Source organism: Thalia democratica, chromosome 7, assembly GCF_965202585.1.
Source record: "Thalia democratica chromosome 7, ktThaDemo2.hap1.1, whole genome shotgun sequence".
Taxonomy (NCBI): domain Eukaryota; kingdom Metazoa; phylum Chordata; class Thaliacea; order Salpida; family Salpidae; genus Thalia; species Thalia democratica.
In genome coordinates this window covers 41683173-41701587 of record NC_139171.1, presented here as the reverse complement: position 1 = coordinate 41701587, position 18415 = coordinate 41683173, and the positions used below count along the sequence as shown (strand labels likewise).

At 24.6% G+C, this 18415-nt stretch overlaps 1 protein-coding gene across 2 annotated transcripts in view; it reads left to right on the top strand.

Annotated features, from left to right (window-relative positions):
* Window positions 1–3802: 3802 nt before the first annotated feature.
* LOC145840819 (ATP-binding cassette sub-family C member 10-like) overlaps window positions 3803–18415 on the top strand; it is a 32600-nt gene continuing 17987 nt past the window's right edge. For both annotated transcript variants that reach the window (XM_082948157.1, XM_082948158.1), the window contains exons 1-9: window positions 3803–4610; window positions 6935–8076; window positions 8145–8350; window positions 9052–9224; window positions 11658–11844; window positions 13741–13877; window positions 14065–14180; window positions 14685–14852; window positions 15928–16086. In XM_082948157.1, coding sequence (XP_082804283.1) covers window positions 3889–4610; window positions 6935–8076; window positions 8145–8350; window positions 9052–9224; window positions 11658–11844; window positions 13741–13877; window positions 14065–14180; window positions 14685–14852; window positions 15928–16086 — 3010 coding nt within the window. In that variant the 5' untranslated portion in view covers window positions 3803–3888. The remainder of the gene's footprint in view (window positions 4611–6934; window positions 8077–8144; window positions 8351–9051; window positions 9225–11657; window positions 11845–13740; window positions 13878–14064; window positions 14181–14684; window positions 14853–15927; window positions 16087–18415) is intronic.

The following is an 18415-nucleotide window of genomic DNA, read 5'->3' as shown; positions in this document are numbered from 1 at the left end:
AACTGAAAAGTTTGATCATAGAAAAATATATTCATAATTTTGTATTGGTAACTTCTGTCATCTGCAAAATCTGGGTTCTTCTGATAGACTAAATTTTATATCTATTAGTTCTACTTAGTAATGTTTTTTTTGATTATTTTTTTATTTTTTGGGTTAGGAGTACAGTTTATATTCAAAATTTTGGGTAAAATGGGTTAGGTATAGTGGTTTGAATGTTACTAATGTATTACTGTTTTATTAACCTTATTTGCATAATATCATGAATGAATATTTTTCCAAAGCCTTACCCTTTTTAGCCAACCACATAAACCTAATGCAAAAATGACTTTATATTTAAATTAATTTGAATATTTATACTTTATATTAAACTTACAGTTTTTTACTTGAAGGTTTAATTTAAGAATCAAATTTAGTTTTAGTGAAAATTAATGTTGAATTAATTGGCCTTGGATAAGAAAATCAAGTGGTTGCATAACACCTAAAAATACTTGCAAGGTAGAAGTATGGAATCAAGACTTAAAACTACAAAGTTTTGGAAAAATATTAACTTGTAACAGGGTTGCCACACCCTCAGGCTGATTATGGTAACTCAGGCTAGTTTTTAGTTAAAAAAAAATCTAAGGCAGACTCTGGCCAGCTTAAGCTTATTGGAGTTTTTTTTTAACTCAGGCTAATTGAATATTCTAAGTAACTCAGACTGTTTTTAAATTTTTTGAAAAGGATGGCTAGTTTTTGTTACATTTTTAATGAATTTGAGTTGATTCAATTTAAAATTATTTTGACGTTTTGTGTTTAATTTATAATATTTGTATATATTTTGAAAGTTTTACAAAATTGATTTTAGCTATTAGCTTAAATATTTTGCTTTGCTGATATCTTTATTTAATTACAATAAAGGTAATTTTTATTTATCTTTTTAAACATAAAATGTAAAAGTATCTATAACAGTCCTATTTTTATTTGTTTAAATAAACTATTCTTATATAATAACTGATCAAATTGTGCACAATAAATCACTTAAAAAAGCACAATTGATTAACAATAAAAGTTATTTTTTTGTACAGTATATAGTTTATACTCACCTTTTTAAATTATCATAAATACTTTTTAAACGTTTTGTTTGTTGTTCTAAGTTTAATGAAATATTAAAGTTTAAGTTTGTTAAAAAAAAAATTGTATAAAAACAACTCTGAAAATTTTTTGAAGAAACTTTCCCACTTAGAATGACCAGTATGTCTAGAAAACTGACATTTTTCAATCTTGAAATTTAGATATGTGGTGCTGAAAAACTTCAAAGCATTGTTTACTTAATCCTAAAAGTATTTTTACGGTATATCTTAATTCAATTTTTAGTTTTCCTACTACATTATTTTATAACATTTTTATGTGCACTTATTAGTAGGGTATTTTTTTAGTTTTTCAAATGGCTAGTAGATTTCTTTTCTGAATATCACATAATCATCAGTGCGTTAAAATTTTTTTAATTATGAAGTATAGGAGTTTACAATATATAAGTAGCCAATGAAAGAATATATGATTTCAATAAATCTTTATGGTAATTATAAATTAAATTAAATAATAATAAAATTATAATTAATATAATAAAAAATAATTAATAAAATTATTTTTGTTAGTTTTTCAATTGTTAACACTAGCATAAATTATAAATTTGTTATAAACTAAATTAAATAGTAAACTAAAAATAGTACTTATTTAAAAAAGTTAACTATTTTAAATTTAAACATTTGTAGTAATAAGTCTGTTTAAAAACATTATCAAATGTTATTATTTCATATCCAATAAACATATCAAGGTTTATATCTTTTTAAAGCATTGATGCAAAACTAAAAATATTATTACAGGTTTAAAAAAAATATTTGAGTATATATCTTAAATTATGTTTCCTCAGCTAAAACTAGACCCTACGGAAGAAGGAGCACAAGAGAATTACAAAAAATGGTGTAAAAGTTTTGATGATATGATTGTTAAAAATGGAAGCAAAACTAAAAACATTGTCAAAGACAATTTTATAATGCTAAAAAAGTGTATTACTCCATACATTTGGGCATACATTAATGATTGTAAAAATTATAAAGAAGCAAGAGAAATGCTTGATGGTTGCTATCTAAAACAGTCTGAACAAGCTTTTATTGAGAGATTATTACAAAGAAGACAACAACTACCTGGTGAATACCTAGATATGTTTGCTGAGTGCCTTGATTCACTTGCTGTTAAATGTGCAAACATAAGAAGTTAAACTTATGTTGAAAATCTAATGTTTTCAATTAACAACTGTTTAATTTATAACATTCTATCAGTGTTATGTTTTTATTAGAATTGTTTTTATGACTAAAAAACGTTTTATATCAAAAGTTTTAAAACAAATTCTCATTGTAATGAAAAAAGATTTCTTGTGGTTTAATAAATTTAACTGAGTCTTTTATAAATAAAATGTTTTGTCAAGTAAAATAAAACTAATTATTTTAAATAATAACTGTTTTTGAAATTAGTTCATTGAATTTATTTTAATTGTTAAATATGTTTCAAGTATGTATAATATTTTATGTCTTAAAATGATTTTTGTTTTTTAACAACAATTTACTAAATTTTATTAATTCTTTGTAGAAATAAAGAATAGTATTTTGTTACATTATTATGAAATTTTATTTAGTGTTTAATTCAAAAGATATGTCGCGTGTTTAGTTTTAGTTTACTTTTTGGTATATTTATAAAACTTCTTGATGTTAATAAGTTATTTAACTTCTTGTAAATTCTTTAGTAAACTTTTTTTTTGATAAATTAATTTTATCAATTCCCTACTGTTTAAAATAAAAGATTACATTCACTTATTAAGTTTATAAGAATCTATTACATAGTTTTCGCTTCAACTATATTTGTTCTTTAAACAAGTATGTTGTTTTTAGAATATTCATTCCGTTAAGATTACTAGTATTATACAAAACATACATGATATTTTAAAAATACCAAAATTATAACTTTCTTTAAAAGTTGTTGCAAAGTATAATTAATTATTAAATTCAATGGAAAATGTTAGCGATTTAGTTTTAGAATATTTGCATTTTTAAATACGAGGTATTATACAGTTCAAGTAGACTTTTATGTCTTTTAATAATTATTTTTTTAATTAATCACACTTATTTGTAAGTTTTGTAAAATATTTTAAATTCTATTAATAAAAGTTTTATGCTTGTTTATTGATATTTAACTACTTTATTTTAATTTTTCCAACCTATACTTTACTAAAACAACAAAGTATGTACAAGGTTTTGACTTTTTAAGATAAACTTAAGTAGTTCTAGAAATTTCAGCTACTTAGACATATAAGTTCAAATAAGAATGAATAAAGTAAACCTAATTTTTTTTGACTTTAGTTATTATTAGACAATTTTTGTTGCAAAATAGTAATTCAATAATTAACAGTTTAATTAAATTTTATGAATTTTATTAGAACTGTTAAGTATTTTTTGTGAGGGTTACCATAAAATACAAATATCATTTTAAATTTTGAACTATATTGACTTGCAGATATTTTTAGTCTGCCAGCATGTTTAAGTTCTAAAACCATTATTTGAAAAAAGGTCCTCAAATATTTTTTTTTTGTTTATTGTTGACTGGACAAGCTATTTTTAAAGATAAAAACATAAAAAAATAATTTAAACCTTTTATTTGTTGTTATCAAATTTTTTTTTATAATTTAAACCTGACAAACTTTTATAATTTAGATTTTTGAATCAAATAAAATGTTTTCCATAAAATTGTTGAAATAACAAATTACAGATACTATAAATTCATCAAATTATGCCAACCAAAAATTTCTGCTAACAGTTACAGTAGTAATTCAGAGCAACACATTTTTTTGATATTTCGATGTATTCTGAAAAGGTTTTGGATAGTTTTTGTGGCTGCAACTTCACAAAAATAAGCTGTTACAATCACTCATTGTCGCTTTGTTTTGAAACTTTAGTGTTAGCATTATTTCCTTTTACATTATTGGCAGCAACTAGTTCTTATTATGTGGGAAACTTAAGAGCACCTGATGTCAGACAAAATTATTTTCATAAGTTTGCTTTAAGGAAAACATGCAACTTAGTATCCTTTTTTGTAGCTTGTTTTTCTTTATTCAAGGATTTGATTTTTTTCCAGAAGTCTCTATATCCTCTCATTATAAGTGGTACGTTCAAGGTAGTTGCATTAAGTTTTCATCATTTGTATTTAATGAAATTATGTAAGGTGCATTTTTTATTCAAACGAGGCCCAGGAGCAATTACATTTTGCTGGTTGTTAACTTTTCCATATTACCTGTCGTCTTTCCTTAGAGCTTTCGACCAGCTATATTTTATGCTTAGTACTCAAATAGGTGCAAACACACCAGAAAAATGGGACTTGTCAGTTTATACATCAGTAGTTATAAGTGTACTTTTGCAATCTGTTTTGCTGTCGTGTCAAGTATTGTATCTAAGTACTCTTATCAGAAAAAATACTATGTATAGGACAATTTCATTTTCTTCTGATACTCCAGAGCAAAACAGAAATGATTTAACTGATACAAATGAAGAGCTAAGTTCATCATCTGCTAACATTCTTTCAAAGTAAAGTTTTATTATTTTTAACATTGCAAAATAAATAAGCAGTTCTATAAAAAACAAAATTAGATTGTTAATTCAACAAATTAAATGAATTATAATAAAAATAACTTATTAACCAGCATAAATTTCGTTCAATAGATCAGTTTTTAATATTAACAATAGACTTCCCGTAAAAATTAAAAAATTGATTAGAAGTAAAAGAGTATATAGATTTCTAGTGGTATAAAACCTTTTTTGCTTTTTTAATCTACACTTTCTATTAAAAACTAATGAAATTCACAAACTTTAATTCTTATATTCAAAACAGATATTTTGAGTTTTGTTAAATGGTAAAAAGTTTTAGATAGCTAAGAAATATATGCCCTTAAATTTGTTTTAATATATATTTTGTATAAACTACTGTTAATTTAAGTCTTACAGAAAACTATTTATCTAGTTTAAAAAAAAATACAATGGTTTTTAACAGATTTTTTTTCTTAAAATTAAGTTTATGCATATTTTTTAAAATTAAATTTACTAATTTTTTGAATATTCAGTCTAACTTATCTAACGTAGTTTGTTTTAAATTAAAACAGCATTATTAAAAAGCATTAAGTAATTTTTTTACTGAAGTCAATTGATCTAAAACTTACAACATAAAAAATATTTTTAGTATATGGTTTTCAAATATTTGATTATTATCTACTAGAAGTAAATTTATTATAATACAATAGAGGAATATTACTGTACAATTTCTTTTTAAATTTATTATATGTTTTAATTTTTTGAAAACTAATAAAAAAATCTCAACTTCTAGAGGAAAAAAATATTTTTATTAAATTCTTTTAAGATATTTTAAAGCAGACTCAGTTTCGGTCAAATACCTTCAGTGCTTATTTAAAAAAATCTAGAAAGATGTATGATAGTCATGGAAAACAGTTCTAAAACAAAAAAATGAATAAATACAAATAATCTTTACTTAAAAACAAATCTTTACTTATGAAACAAAACTAATTAAATTTTTATCTTACAGTTGAATGTATCTTACAGTTTACATTATGGGTAAAGTATTAAAATCAAAATGTTAATAATAAAGTATATCATAGAACAATTATAAGAACCTAGATGCAGGTTTCTTTTTTCTTCTTGAAAGTTTTCAAAATAAAATTGTGCTTATTAGTAGTGCAGGAGCTTTATGTTAAAAATTTGGCTAACTTGAATTATGACACAGATATAGAAAATTCAAAGAAATATTTGTTTGTATTGGCTATAACAATTTGAAATTTTGCTTGGGTTTTATAAAACTTTTAGATTGTTAATAATAGTAGTCACATAAAAACTTAATAATAGCGTACATAAAACTAATATTGGGGACAATTTAAGACTTAAGTTTTGAAGAAACATATGCTTGTAATGGCTATGAAAGATTGATATTTTGCTTGGATATAAAAAAAAGCTTTTAGTTTGTCGAAAATAAAAAACTATTTAAAAGCATACATAAAACCAATATTACTAACAACTAAGGTTTAAGTTTAAAAATGTATTTTTTTTGAAGTGGGGAGATGAATAGAATAGTTTGTACCGTTTATTTAAGTTATCCCTTCAGTCGGCCTTGGCAATCGCGATTTTTCTTATATACAAGTACTGCAAATACTTTGTGGGTTTTTGGCTTTGCCAATGTATTGGATTATTTCCCAGTCAATTTTGTTGTTATTAAGCTTCTATATATACTTCGATATTTCTGTTCCGTTCTCTTTATAGTTTTTAAAGTTGCTAATACAGTTGTACTATCCTTTTTTTTGAAAGTGCCACCCGTTGAGCCCAAATAGTTTCTTTTTCTGATCTGATTGTTGCTTTATATATGACATTAGCAACTAAGCATTTATTGTTAAGGGGACATTTATTTTTTGCTCTGCAGTTAATAAGTACAATTTTATTTTAACAATGTTTATTTTGAAAACTATCAAGAAGAAAAAAAGAAACCTGCATCTAGGTTCTTATCATTGTTCTATGATATACTTTTTTATTAACATTTTGATTTTGATACTTAACCCAAAAATATTTAAACTGTAAGATACATTCAACCGTAAGATAAAAATTTAATTAGTTTTGTTTCATAAGTAAAGATTTGTTTTAAAGTAAAAATTATTTGTATTTTTTTTTTTTGTTTTAGCACTGTTTTTCATAACTATCATACATCTTTCTAGATTTAAAAAAATAAGTACTGAAGAGTTCTTTGACCGAAACTGAGTCTGCTTTAAAATATCTTGAAAGAATTTAATAAACATAGTACTAAATTAATAAACATTTTTGTAGTACACATTATAATGTTGAGTATTTTTCTACAGATTATTCTTTAGCTGGGTTTATCCTCTAGTAAAACGTGGCAAACAACATACTCTGCAAAAACCAAAAAATACTTTTGTGCTCCCAAAAGAACTAAGTTCAGACATTTTATTTGAAGATGTAAACTTGACTTCAGAATCAAACAACAGTGAGCAAAACAGCACAACATTAAAAAGAATTTTGATAAAACAGTTTAGGTTATGGTTTTTGTTATGTGGATTATTAAAACTTTTTGCTGATTTGTTGTCGTTTTGTGGCCCTTTATTGTTAAATCTTTTAATTGATTACGTACAAAGTTCTTCTAACGAATTTCTTGGTTTTTACTACACAGCGGGATTATTTTTATCCTGCTTGCTACAAGCATTTTTTTCTACTCATTTTGAATTTCAGATAGCAAAAATCAAAATAGCTATCAAGTCTATTGCAGTTACATCAGTTTTTAATAAAACCATTGATTTTTCGTCTTATAATCCTTACTACAGTACAGGAGAAATAACAAATTTAATGAACACAGATGTGGATAGAATGGTTAATTTTTTACCTAGTTTTCATCAGTTCTGGAGTTTACCATTGCAAGTTGTTATTACTTTATATTTGTTGTATAAACAAATTGGGTTAGTTTTTCTTGGAAGTTTAGGAATAGCTTTAATAATGATAGTAATTAATCATTTTCTTGCAACAAAAATTGCTAAATACAACGTAGGAATGATGAAGAATAAAGATGCTAGAATTAGTCTAACTACTGAAGTTTTATTAGGTTTAAAAACTGTAAAAAACCACAGTTGGGAAAATTTATTTGAGGAAAAAATTAATGATCATCGTAAAAAAGAGTTATCCAATTTAAAAGGTATAAAGTACTTAGATTCTGGATGTGTTTTTCTGTGGGCTTCAACTCCAATTATTATATCATTACTAACATTTTCTCTTTATTCTGTATTTCAGTCTGTTCATCTTCAAACAGCTCAAGTTTTTACTGTTATTGCTCTTATAAACATGTTGATATCACCGTTAAACGCCTTTCCTTGGGTATTAAATGGTCTTATAGAGTCTCTAGTTTCTTATAAAAGAATTAAGAAATATATGGACACTCAAAAAGTTGCTGTAAACACTTACTTTTCAAATGGTTTATTAGGATCTGTTTCAGGTAAACAACTTTTAAAATCTACTTTTTTATGAAATTAAGTAGACCAGTTAAAGAATTTTAAATTACAGATAAAATTAAACCTGAAAAATGTCTCATTCAGATTGTAGATGGAAATTTTAGTTGGCCGTCAATTATAAAACCAATTTCTAGCAAAGAAAATGAGTCTCTTGAAGAAAGTTCTGCTGAAAATATTTTAGAGCAATCACATTCTTCTATAGATTCTCTCTGTAGTTTTGATTTTACGCTGAAGAATATTAACATTGAAGTTAAAAAAGTTTCGTTTATGTTTTATATTTTATGTATACCATACTTTTAAATAACTTAATATTTATTTTTTTAACACCCTAACTGTAATAATTTATACCTTTTATTCAAAGATATGAAAAAAAAACATAGTACTGTAATCTTTCTCTTGACTAAGCAATTTTCAGCATAAAATTAATAATTCTAAATAAAAGTTTAATTTAGACTGGTACTTCTTAGGTAGGCACTTCCCGTTGAGTATGCAGTTTTGGGCTGTGTCAAATTGCGTACTTAAGAGAAATGTTACTGTGTTATTTTTTTTTCCTGATTTTATGTGACTTTAGTTTGGTTTAAATAAAAATCAATAAAAACTGTTTTTTTTTAATAATTCAGTAAAAATATATTTTGCTAAAACTTCCTGTATTAGCTAGTAGTATTTTAGATAGTAGCTCTTTAAAAATATCCCTATCTAACATACTTATAGAACTTTTCAATGACAGGTAAAATATCCACACGGTAAAAATCATATTTGTATTTTGTACTACGTTTTACATGTGTCTTAGTTTTCTTATCATTTTTATAGCTGTTACTAATTGGGGAAGAGTCATTAGTTCTAAATTAAATTTTTGTCATTCATTGCTTAAGCTTAATCTTAAGTAAAGAAACGACTACTGCTATAAACATACAAAGTGGTAAACCAACTGGTAACTAAAATCCATTTCAACTTGATAGGGTCAACTAGTAGGAGTAGTTGGAGAAATTGGAAGTGGCAAAACTTCATTATTAATGGCAATTTGTGGTCAATTAGACAAGCACGAAAACTCTAGTGTTTTTGTTAATGGATTTAAAGAAAATGGAATTGCCTTACTTACTCAAGAACCTTGGATTCAAAATACTACTATCAGGTATAAATGTAGTTTAAATTAGTGAATTTGTTTACATAAGATTGTTATAAAAGCTAAGTTGAAGATTATTAAATTAAATAGTTAGATTTAGGGGTTAGCAGAAGTTTTTAAAAGTATAGAAGTTAAAAAATAATTAGTTTGAAAAGTTTCTTTTATCAATGATAGTTCTCAAAATTAATTGTAGTTAATAAATTAAGTCTTTAAAAATTTATATGTTTCTTTTAATTGAGAACCAAATATTGCAGTATTAATATACCATTTCGTTTATTAGATGAAAAATAATAGCTAATGTTATAACTAAAATGTATGAATTAAATAAGCTTTTTATTGACTTAGTTTTCAATTGATTTTTTTCTGAAGTTTTTTTAAAAGTAGACAGGAGTAGTAAAACTTTGCTAGTTATTTTAGTAGTAATTTATAATTTATTTACTTTGCTGCAGTGTTATTAAATACTAGTAAGTTTTGTAACAATGTCTTACTTAAAGAAATTAAAGCGTCAGTAGATTATACTTGTATTGATATTTGTAGTTGAAAACAATGTGGTAGTCATAACTTTGTACTCTGTTAGCAGTAGAATGAAAGGTAGGTATAACGGGTAGTCAGCCTTTTTAAATGTTAAATTAACAGGTTTGATAGTTCAATAAACAGTGTTTATGGTAAATTATTTATTTAATGATTTCCCATAAATAAGGTTAAATCTATAAATAGTATATATTTTTCAAATAATTTATTCTATGTTTGCTTTTTCATATTAAAAAAATATGATGTGTATATTAAGTCAATATAGTGTTTTAACAATACTTAACTTTGAGTGTAGCTTATATTTTAAAGCTTATTAAAATAGTAAAAAGATAGTAGTGTATATGTTGCATAATATACTTTATAAATTTCTATAAAACAAATAACAAATAAACTAAGTTATAATTTGAAGTATCTAACATAAATGAGTACTTTTTATTACTATACTTTTAATTACTGTTATTTTGATGCTTTTAACTTTTTAGTAAATTATGAGCTATCAGTTTAAGTTTTATTTCTTGTTTATATTTAAATAAGTTTGCATAAAATTATTGATTATTTAAATGATTCTTATAATTTTTATTTATTTTGCTAGTAGTTTGCGTAGCTATTTTGTACTGATTAAGAAAATCAAACTGTATTTAAGGGCATAAGGGGGGTAAACACCTGTTTATGAAATTTATATTATTTTATATAGTTTTTACAGCTACAAAATGCTTTTTACAGATTTAAAAAATTCAAAATAATTTTTGAGATATAGCCGGTCAAAGTCGGAGGCAACAATAGGTTCCTTATGGAAGGCGCAAACTAAAACGGCAAAAATAGACTATTTCACTAAAAAAAATTTTCTCCTACGTTTTTTGAGATAACTACCTCAAACTTTTAGGAAATGTTCCTTGATATTTTTATAAGATTTTGTCGAAAAGAATTTTAAAAAAATTAAAAAATAAACAAAAAAACATTTTTTTTTTGTTTTTTTGTTATAAGATTTTCATCTTTTAATTTTTTTAAATTTTGTTCCGACAGAATTTTCTAAATATTGCAAGGAACATTTCCTGAAAATTTGAGGTGGTTATCTCAAAAAACGTAGGAGGAGATAGATTTTTAGTGATTTATAGTTATTTGCCGTTTTAGTTTGCGCCTCCCATAAGGATCCTATTGTTGCCTCTGACTTTGGCCGGCTATATCTCAAAAATTGTTTTGAGTTTTTAAAACCTGTAAAAAGCATTTTGTAGCTGTAAAAACTATACAAAATAAGATAAAATTTCATAAAAAGGTGTTTACCCCCCTATGCCCTTAAATGTTTGAATTGGTAATAGTTATCGTTTACTAATCGTATTTTCAAAATCAAAGATTTAGATTTTTAGGATATAGTTAGATGTTTTAAGTAATAAAATTAAGTTTATTTTTTTATAAAAATTATTAGTTGTATTAAAGCATTTAGTACGGTTATTTTTAAGTAAAGTAGAAATTTATCTAGAACGTTGTTACAATATAAAACACTTCTAGTCTTGATGAAAATTTTAATTATTTTTTAAAGTTTCAAAATGCATTTAAAAAGTTATTTCTTCCTTCAAACTTTAATCTGGAAAAAAGCTTTAATTGTAGTTTAGCTAATAATTTAAGTAAGTTAACTTTAAAACTAAATTTTAAAATAAACGTTGACTAAATTGTTTCATTACGGAAAATAATACTTTTTTATTTGTTTCATAAAAAATTTCAAAATTTATTATTCTTAAATTAAATTTTTTCAAATACTTTAGATTACACTTAAAAACTACTATATATAACTTAAAAAAATGATGTTAGTTTGTTTTCTTAAAGACAATAAGCACATAAAAATTATTTACATTAAACTTATACAAATTAAATAAAAGTTTGAAAAAAAAACAACTATTTTAATGTAATATGTAGAAAAAATATAACATGGGATACTCCATACAACGATGAGTTCTACAAAAAAGTAGTTCAATCATGTTGTCTGGATGAAGACTTTAGGTCATCGTTGCCATTAGGTGACGCTACACTTTGTGGTGAACAAGGGACTATGTTGAGTGGTGGTCAAAAATCAAGGGTGTCACTCGCAAGGGCTGTCTACCAGGTAGACTTGTAAAACTAAATAATATTTTTTTGTTGAGCAAAAATTGTTTTAAAAACTTTTAAAGTAATAACTAAAAAATACATATATGCAAAAAAATCAGATTCTTTTTTTATCATACGTTTGCAAACTTTTATTTTGTTATATAACTCCAAAGTTTATTTTCTACTATTTCATATTCGCAAATTTTTTTAGTATGTAAGGTAATGGTGAGAAACGTTCGGCTTACGAGTCAGATCAAATGTATACAAATTTTAAGTGGAATCCCAAAAGGTAAAACTTCGGCCCCAGAGGAAATAGATCTGGCCTGATAAACCAAGTTTTAAAACTTACACTAGATATTCTGCAATTCAAAATAAAAAACAAAAAAATAAAAATAAATAAAGGTCTAATGAATAATTTACAGAGATTTGAAACTAATACTAGATATGTACTAGACTTATTCTATGCGATTTTTTTTATATGTATAAGTCGAGTACATATCTAGTATAAGTTTCAAATATATATTCAATTTCATTTAGTTCACAAAAATTATTAATTTATTTGACTCTTTTCGACAAAGCACTTAATCTATGCGATTTTTTTTTTAATATGTATAAGTGCTTTGTCGAAATGAGTCAAATAAATGTGTAATTTTTTTAAACTAATTGAAATTGATCGACCCGCCAAAGACCAAACTTTTTCACATCTGACCCGTCAATATTGACCCCGTATGTAAGACTTGTAGACTTATGAATTTGTATAATTTCTGGAATCGCGTAGTATTGTTTCTTCACAAGTACAGCCTATGTGATTTGATCAATACTAAAGTTTTTTATATTTGTCAGTGGTTGTAAAATGTTTCAAACATTACCAATTAAAGTAGAGTTTAAGTCTTCGGATATAAACATCCTTAAAATGTTGTTTCTCGTCCTAAGTTGGAATATAACACACTAATTTGGTCTCAATACTTAAATAAAACATATTAACCATATGGAATCTATTCAAAGAAAATATAAGAGATTAATCTTCAACCGCTGCAATATTTTTTATACGTCTCACTTGATAGACTAACAAGACTTAATATTAAATCTTTTTAATACAGGAGACTTGAATTTGATCTCATTACTTTTTTTAACTAGTTAACGGTGAAACTACAATCTATTTTTGAACCTTATAGAGCTAATTACTTACTGAGAGGAAATAGCAAAAAATTTACATGCAAACATCATTTCAGTAATGAGGCTTGGCATAATTCATTTTTAATTGGTCAGTTGAAAAATGGAACAAACTTCCAAATGAATTAGTTTCTTGTAAAAAATTTGAAGAATTTCGATTAAAGTTAAAAAAGCTTAATTTAAATAAAATGTTTGTTAGTAAAATGAATAAGTAATTTTTATCAACCGTTGATTTAATTTTAAGATTTGACTCAGTACATAGTTCAACTTTTTAAAGCAGCGCCTTTCCTCTATAAATGATTAATGATGAGTCGTTTTTTAATATGTTAAATGATTATTTATCGCGCCAGTCTATATATAATGTGCTTGGAGCTTTAGGTTTATATTTTTGTTGTTAGTCAATGCATTTAAATATTTCATGTTGATCGTTCTACCTCGAAACATAAACAAATAAAAGTTTGTGGTTAAAAATTTGGATTTTTATGTTAATATATAGATTTTATACATATTTTATTTAAATATGTTTTTATCTTTGTTTTAAACAAACTGAACTTTTTGTCTTATTTTATTTTTGATTTGTTTCTTTATGTGTCTTCCTGTTTAAGTGGTCTAGGTCCATCATATGGACATTAAACTTGCAATAGTAAAAAATTAAATGTTTGTTGTAAGATTAAAAACTATATAAATCAATTTGTGAGGCATTAATTCAAGGCAATTTTTATGGTAACAACTGTATTTTTAGAACAAGGAAATCTACTTGTTAGACGATCCATTTTCTGCATTAGATGATAATGTAGCTGATCATATATACAAAAATTGCATTGCTAAACTTTTGGTGGAAAGAAATAAAACTATTTTACTAGCTACTCATCATTTAAAGTAAGTTTGAAACATAACTAAACTGTTTTATACATTGTCCTTAACATTATATTGATACATTTAATATATAGTTTATAACGTTAGCTTCTGATTTATTACCAACTAATTTGCTGAAACTTAACTAAGTTTAGTGAAATTCCCAAACTTATTTACGTATTTCAAACATTTATCAGTAATAAATTTAAAGGTATTTAAAAGAAGCTGATGTAGTATTTTCAATGGAAAATGGAAACTTGAAATCTTTTGATAATACTAAAGAGTTTTTGTCATCTGAGAAAGAACAAACTAAATGTGAAAATACAAGTAAAACTTTATTTTTTCTAAAATAATTTATTATTTAATACAGAATTTTAAAAACTGGAAAATATGAATAAAATTTAGGAAAAAAATTAAACACTTTTTCATTGTATTTAGGTTTACTTAATAAACAGTAAAAATTGTTAAATACTTAAACAAGTTATAAATTTAGTTAAATAATTAATACTTAGCTAAGAATGTGTTTTATTGTTATTTTACTAATATCTTTAAGTTCAGATTGAGTGTTCTGATAGATATGAATCATAAAATATTGTTTATGTTTTATCTGCTTTTGTGAATATAAAGTTTTTATCCACTTATTATATAACAATAATGCTCTACTAATTTTAGTGCACCAAACAACAATTTATGAGCTTAAAAATTATGATAATTTTCTTAAAACAAATATGTTTACTTAAAAGTTAAGATTATTTGTTACGTTAGTGCTTTTTATTTTTTAAAGCTTATGATAACAAAAGAATGTCTGTTTATTAAAAACCATCAAATAAGGTGATCTTGGTCCCCCGATTGGTAAGGAAGATAGTCAAATAGATACTCATATCGATAAAGAAGATAAATCTGTTGGTGGTATTAATAACAAAGTTTATCTTGCCTATTACAATGCAATAGGAAAATTTCTTTTTGCAATTATTTTACTCAGTGTTGTACTTATGAAAGGTTTGGTTTATTCTTTGCTATACAGTTATATAACACTAATTGTTAGTTCATTGATAACTTCCATTTAAATAATTTTGTATTTTTTTTGTTATTACTATTTTATTCGCTAGATGGTGTCTGTTTTTGTTTTATAAAAGTTTACTTATAACTAACTTATCTAAAGAATATGGATCTAATTTAAAACTTGCATGCTGATCTTAACTTTCACTAATTACAAAAAATTAATTAAATAATTTTAGCTATAAAATTTTTAAGGCCAGATTTTTTACAAATTTTCATCTACTACGTTGTTTTTTCTTCAAAAAATAAGTATTTTAAAAAATCATCTACAAACTAAGAAATTATTAATTCTGTTTATCTATTTTCTTCTACTTTAATCTTTGATAAAATAAGTTGTCTGTTGTTAGAGCACATGCCAAATGCTAAACTACCTATTTTCATACAAATAATACTGTGGTTTTTAATAAAAACTTCTAGTATAGGTACGAGATTTTTTGCTTACTCAAAATACTACAAATTGGTTTTAGTAGATGTCTAAATAAATTTTTAACTTCACTGAGTTTATTTTATACTTTGTAAATGTATTTTATTACAATAAAAAACATCTGCTCAGCAGTCGGTCTCAGTTGTACCAAATAAACGTAACTGAACACTTGTGTTATTGATGTATTTTTATCCATATTTTTTTTAAATTCTTATTAAAAAAAACCTGAGTAGCTAAAAAAGTTATTTTATTTTGTAAAAGTATAAAAAGTACGATATTAGTTCTAAAAAAACCTTTATATGAACTAAAGTAAGTTTTTTACTACAAAAGGAAATTAACTTTGCTATTAGGTTAATTGATGTTTTTGTTGATAACTTTTTTTAAAACTTATTAATTTTATCGGCATCTCTAGACATCAATTTTTATTAGATATTTTTATTCTGATTGAAAATAGTCGAACAATGATTTAAATTTAACTAAAATTCTCTAATCTTGAATTGACTTCTGAAGTGGTTTTAGTTAGGTATAAATTTATAATGGTGTTAATATGTACATGGTGTAAGTTTAAGTTTAAAAAAAAGTATTTTTTAGGTTCAAAAATTTTTTCTGATTGGTGGTTAACTCAATGGACATCTGCTAATTTAACTCTTAGTGATTCAATATTAAATGATAACGATAGAAAGTTTTCTGTTGCTTTCAATCCAGTTGCGTATGTTTACATTCTCAGCAAGAAAAATTTAATAAATGCTGGTAATATATAGTTTTATTTTTTCTAACGTTAAAAATAATCTTTGTTAAAAATATTATGCTTGCAGTTTTAATTGCAATTAAGTTTTACATTAAGTTCTACATTAACATAGTTTTAAACATAATAAAACTTGCATAAAGTTGGCATGATATATTTACCATACCACTTTGATCATCAGCTTAAAGCTTTTGGAAGACTAAGTTATTACTGAAATTCGTCAGTCAGTAGTAACCGAAGAAAGCTATGATCTTCAATATATTTTTTTTATCTAGTTTTACCATGAGTCTGCTATTTGCTGACATGATCAGTAACGTCAGATATTCTAATTGTCTTTAACGTGACAAAAAAGTAGAAATAAAGTCCAGCAGTTTTTTTTATCAAATCAACAAGTTTTTAGCTTGTCTTCACAGAACATAAAAATCCAAGCTTTGGCTCTTGTTTATTTCGCCGATGTTTTCTTTTTGCTTATATTAAGTAGACTTATTTTAGCTTGTTATAACTAGCTTTCAAATATAATCCATTTATTTACTTGATCCGTGTCTTGAAATCGCTTTTTGTTTGTTTTAAAATATACTACCTTTATCGTAATTAAGCTTTATATATTTAGGTTTTAATAAAATTGTCTTTAGTTTTTTACGTTGAGTTTGTTTAACTGATTGAGCAAAAACATATTTAGAACAGAGTTCTAATATGACAGATTTTATTAAATTGTATGCTGTATAATGGTATATTATGTAACTATCTTTGATGTTAAGGGATCGCACCATCAGGACTTGAGACGGGTCAGTTTTGCACGAAGGGTCACTTTTGTACAAAGAGTCACTTTTGTACGGCAGGAAGGACCGCTTACCGACCAAGGGTAAGGGTTAAGGGTAATATTCATAGTGAAAAAAAATTAGAATTAGTAAAATAAAAGTAATAAAAGTAAGAATATACCGACCAAGAATATGGGTAACAGTGATAGTTATAAAAAGATTGAATAATACAAAAAAAACGTGCAAAAATGTACCTTCGTGCAACAGTGACGTCGTGCAAAAATGTCAATCCGTACAAAAGGGATTACTCGTGCAAAATTGAATTTGTGCAAAAGTATACCTTTGGGCATTTCTGACACCTACCCATCAGGACTAGAGTCTTAAATGGTGATAAAGTAGCAGATTAAAAACCTAAGAGAATAAATATATTAATTTATTAACTCTTTATAAATCTCTGATTTATTAATATCATATTTAGCTGTATTTTTCTCGATGCATGTTTTTCGTAAAAAAAACTACTAGCTTTATTATTTTAGTAAATACTTAAATAACTAAATCAGAGTCTGTACATCTGATTAATAAAAAAATCCTTTTAAACTTGACCTCAAACAGCTAGTGTAGTAGTTTAGTGATAACAACTGTGAAGTGTAACTTTCTGAAATTATTGATTCTTGACAGTAAACTTTTGACCAAAAATTTTTTTTTACACTTGAAATTTGTTATTAGACCAGTAATTTATCAAAGTTGTATTAAAAATTTTTACAGATATGTTGACAAACTTGTTTTGCATTTGTTTTTCAATCGTGAGTAAATTTCTTAAGATTACAATGCATCATCTAAGAAATATTTTTAACAAAAAATTATTTTACGGCAATTATTAATCTTAACAAGCACACTTTTTATTAGTTTTTAATGAGTTGTTTTATACAGGATATTTGTTAGCTTTTTATAATAACTAGTTTGTTATTTTGAAAGTCATTTGTGTATAAAAGTAGTATCTTCTTTGTATTTTATACATAATCAAAAAAATGTTTTAGTTAATTTACTTAACTTAAGCACAATTCATCAAAATAAAAATGGTGAAGTTTTAAATTTTTGGTTTACCTTAAAAATCTTAAATGCATCAACAACAGCATTTTCAATGATTAGCATCTATCATGAATTTTTAATTAACAATCAAAAAATTAGACTAAATAGTTTATTAAAGACAGTTTAAAGGCATAAGTGAATTTATCAATAGAAAGTATGCCCTAAAAATTAGTTACAAGACTAATAAAATCACGACAATTCAAATTCGGACAACTAAAGTTCTAATGAAATTTCTTAAGGGCCACATATTAAAAATTAATATATATTTAAAAAAAACAAATGTTTATGTAGGTCTAATTAATAAGATTATGATAATAGCTTTCTTCTGGTTTTTACTGATAAAATATAACATGATTAACAATAAAACAAATTTATTAGAATTTGAATATTCATGCACTTTTGAATGTTAGTTAGTTGGAAAATACAAACTCCATTGTTATTTCAAATCATAACTGAATGTATGCAAATTAAATTGTTGATTTTTCAT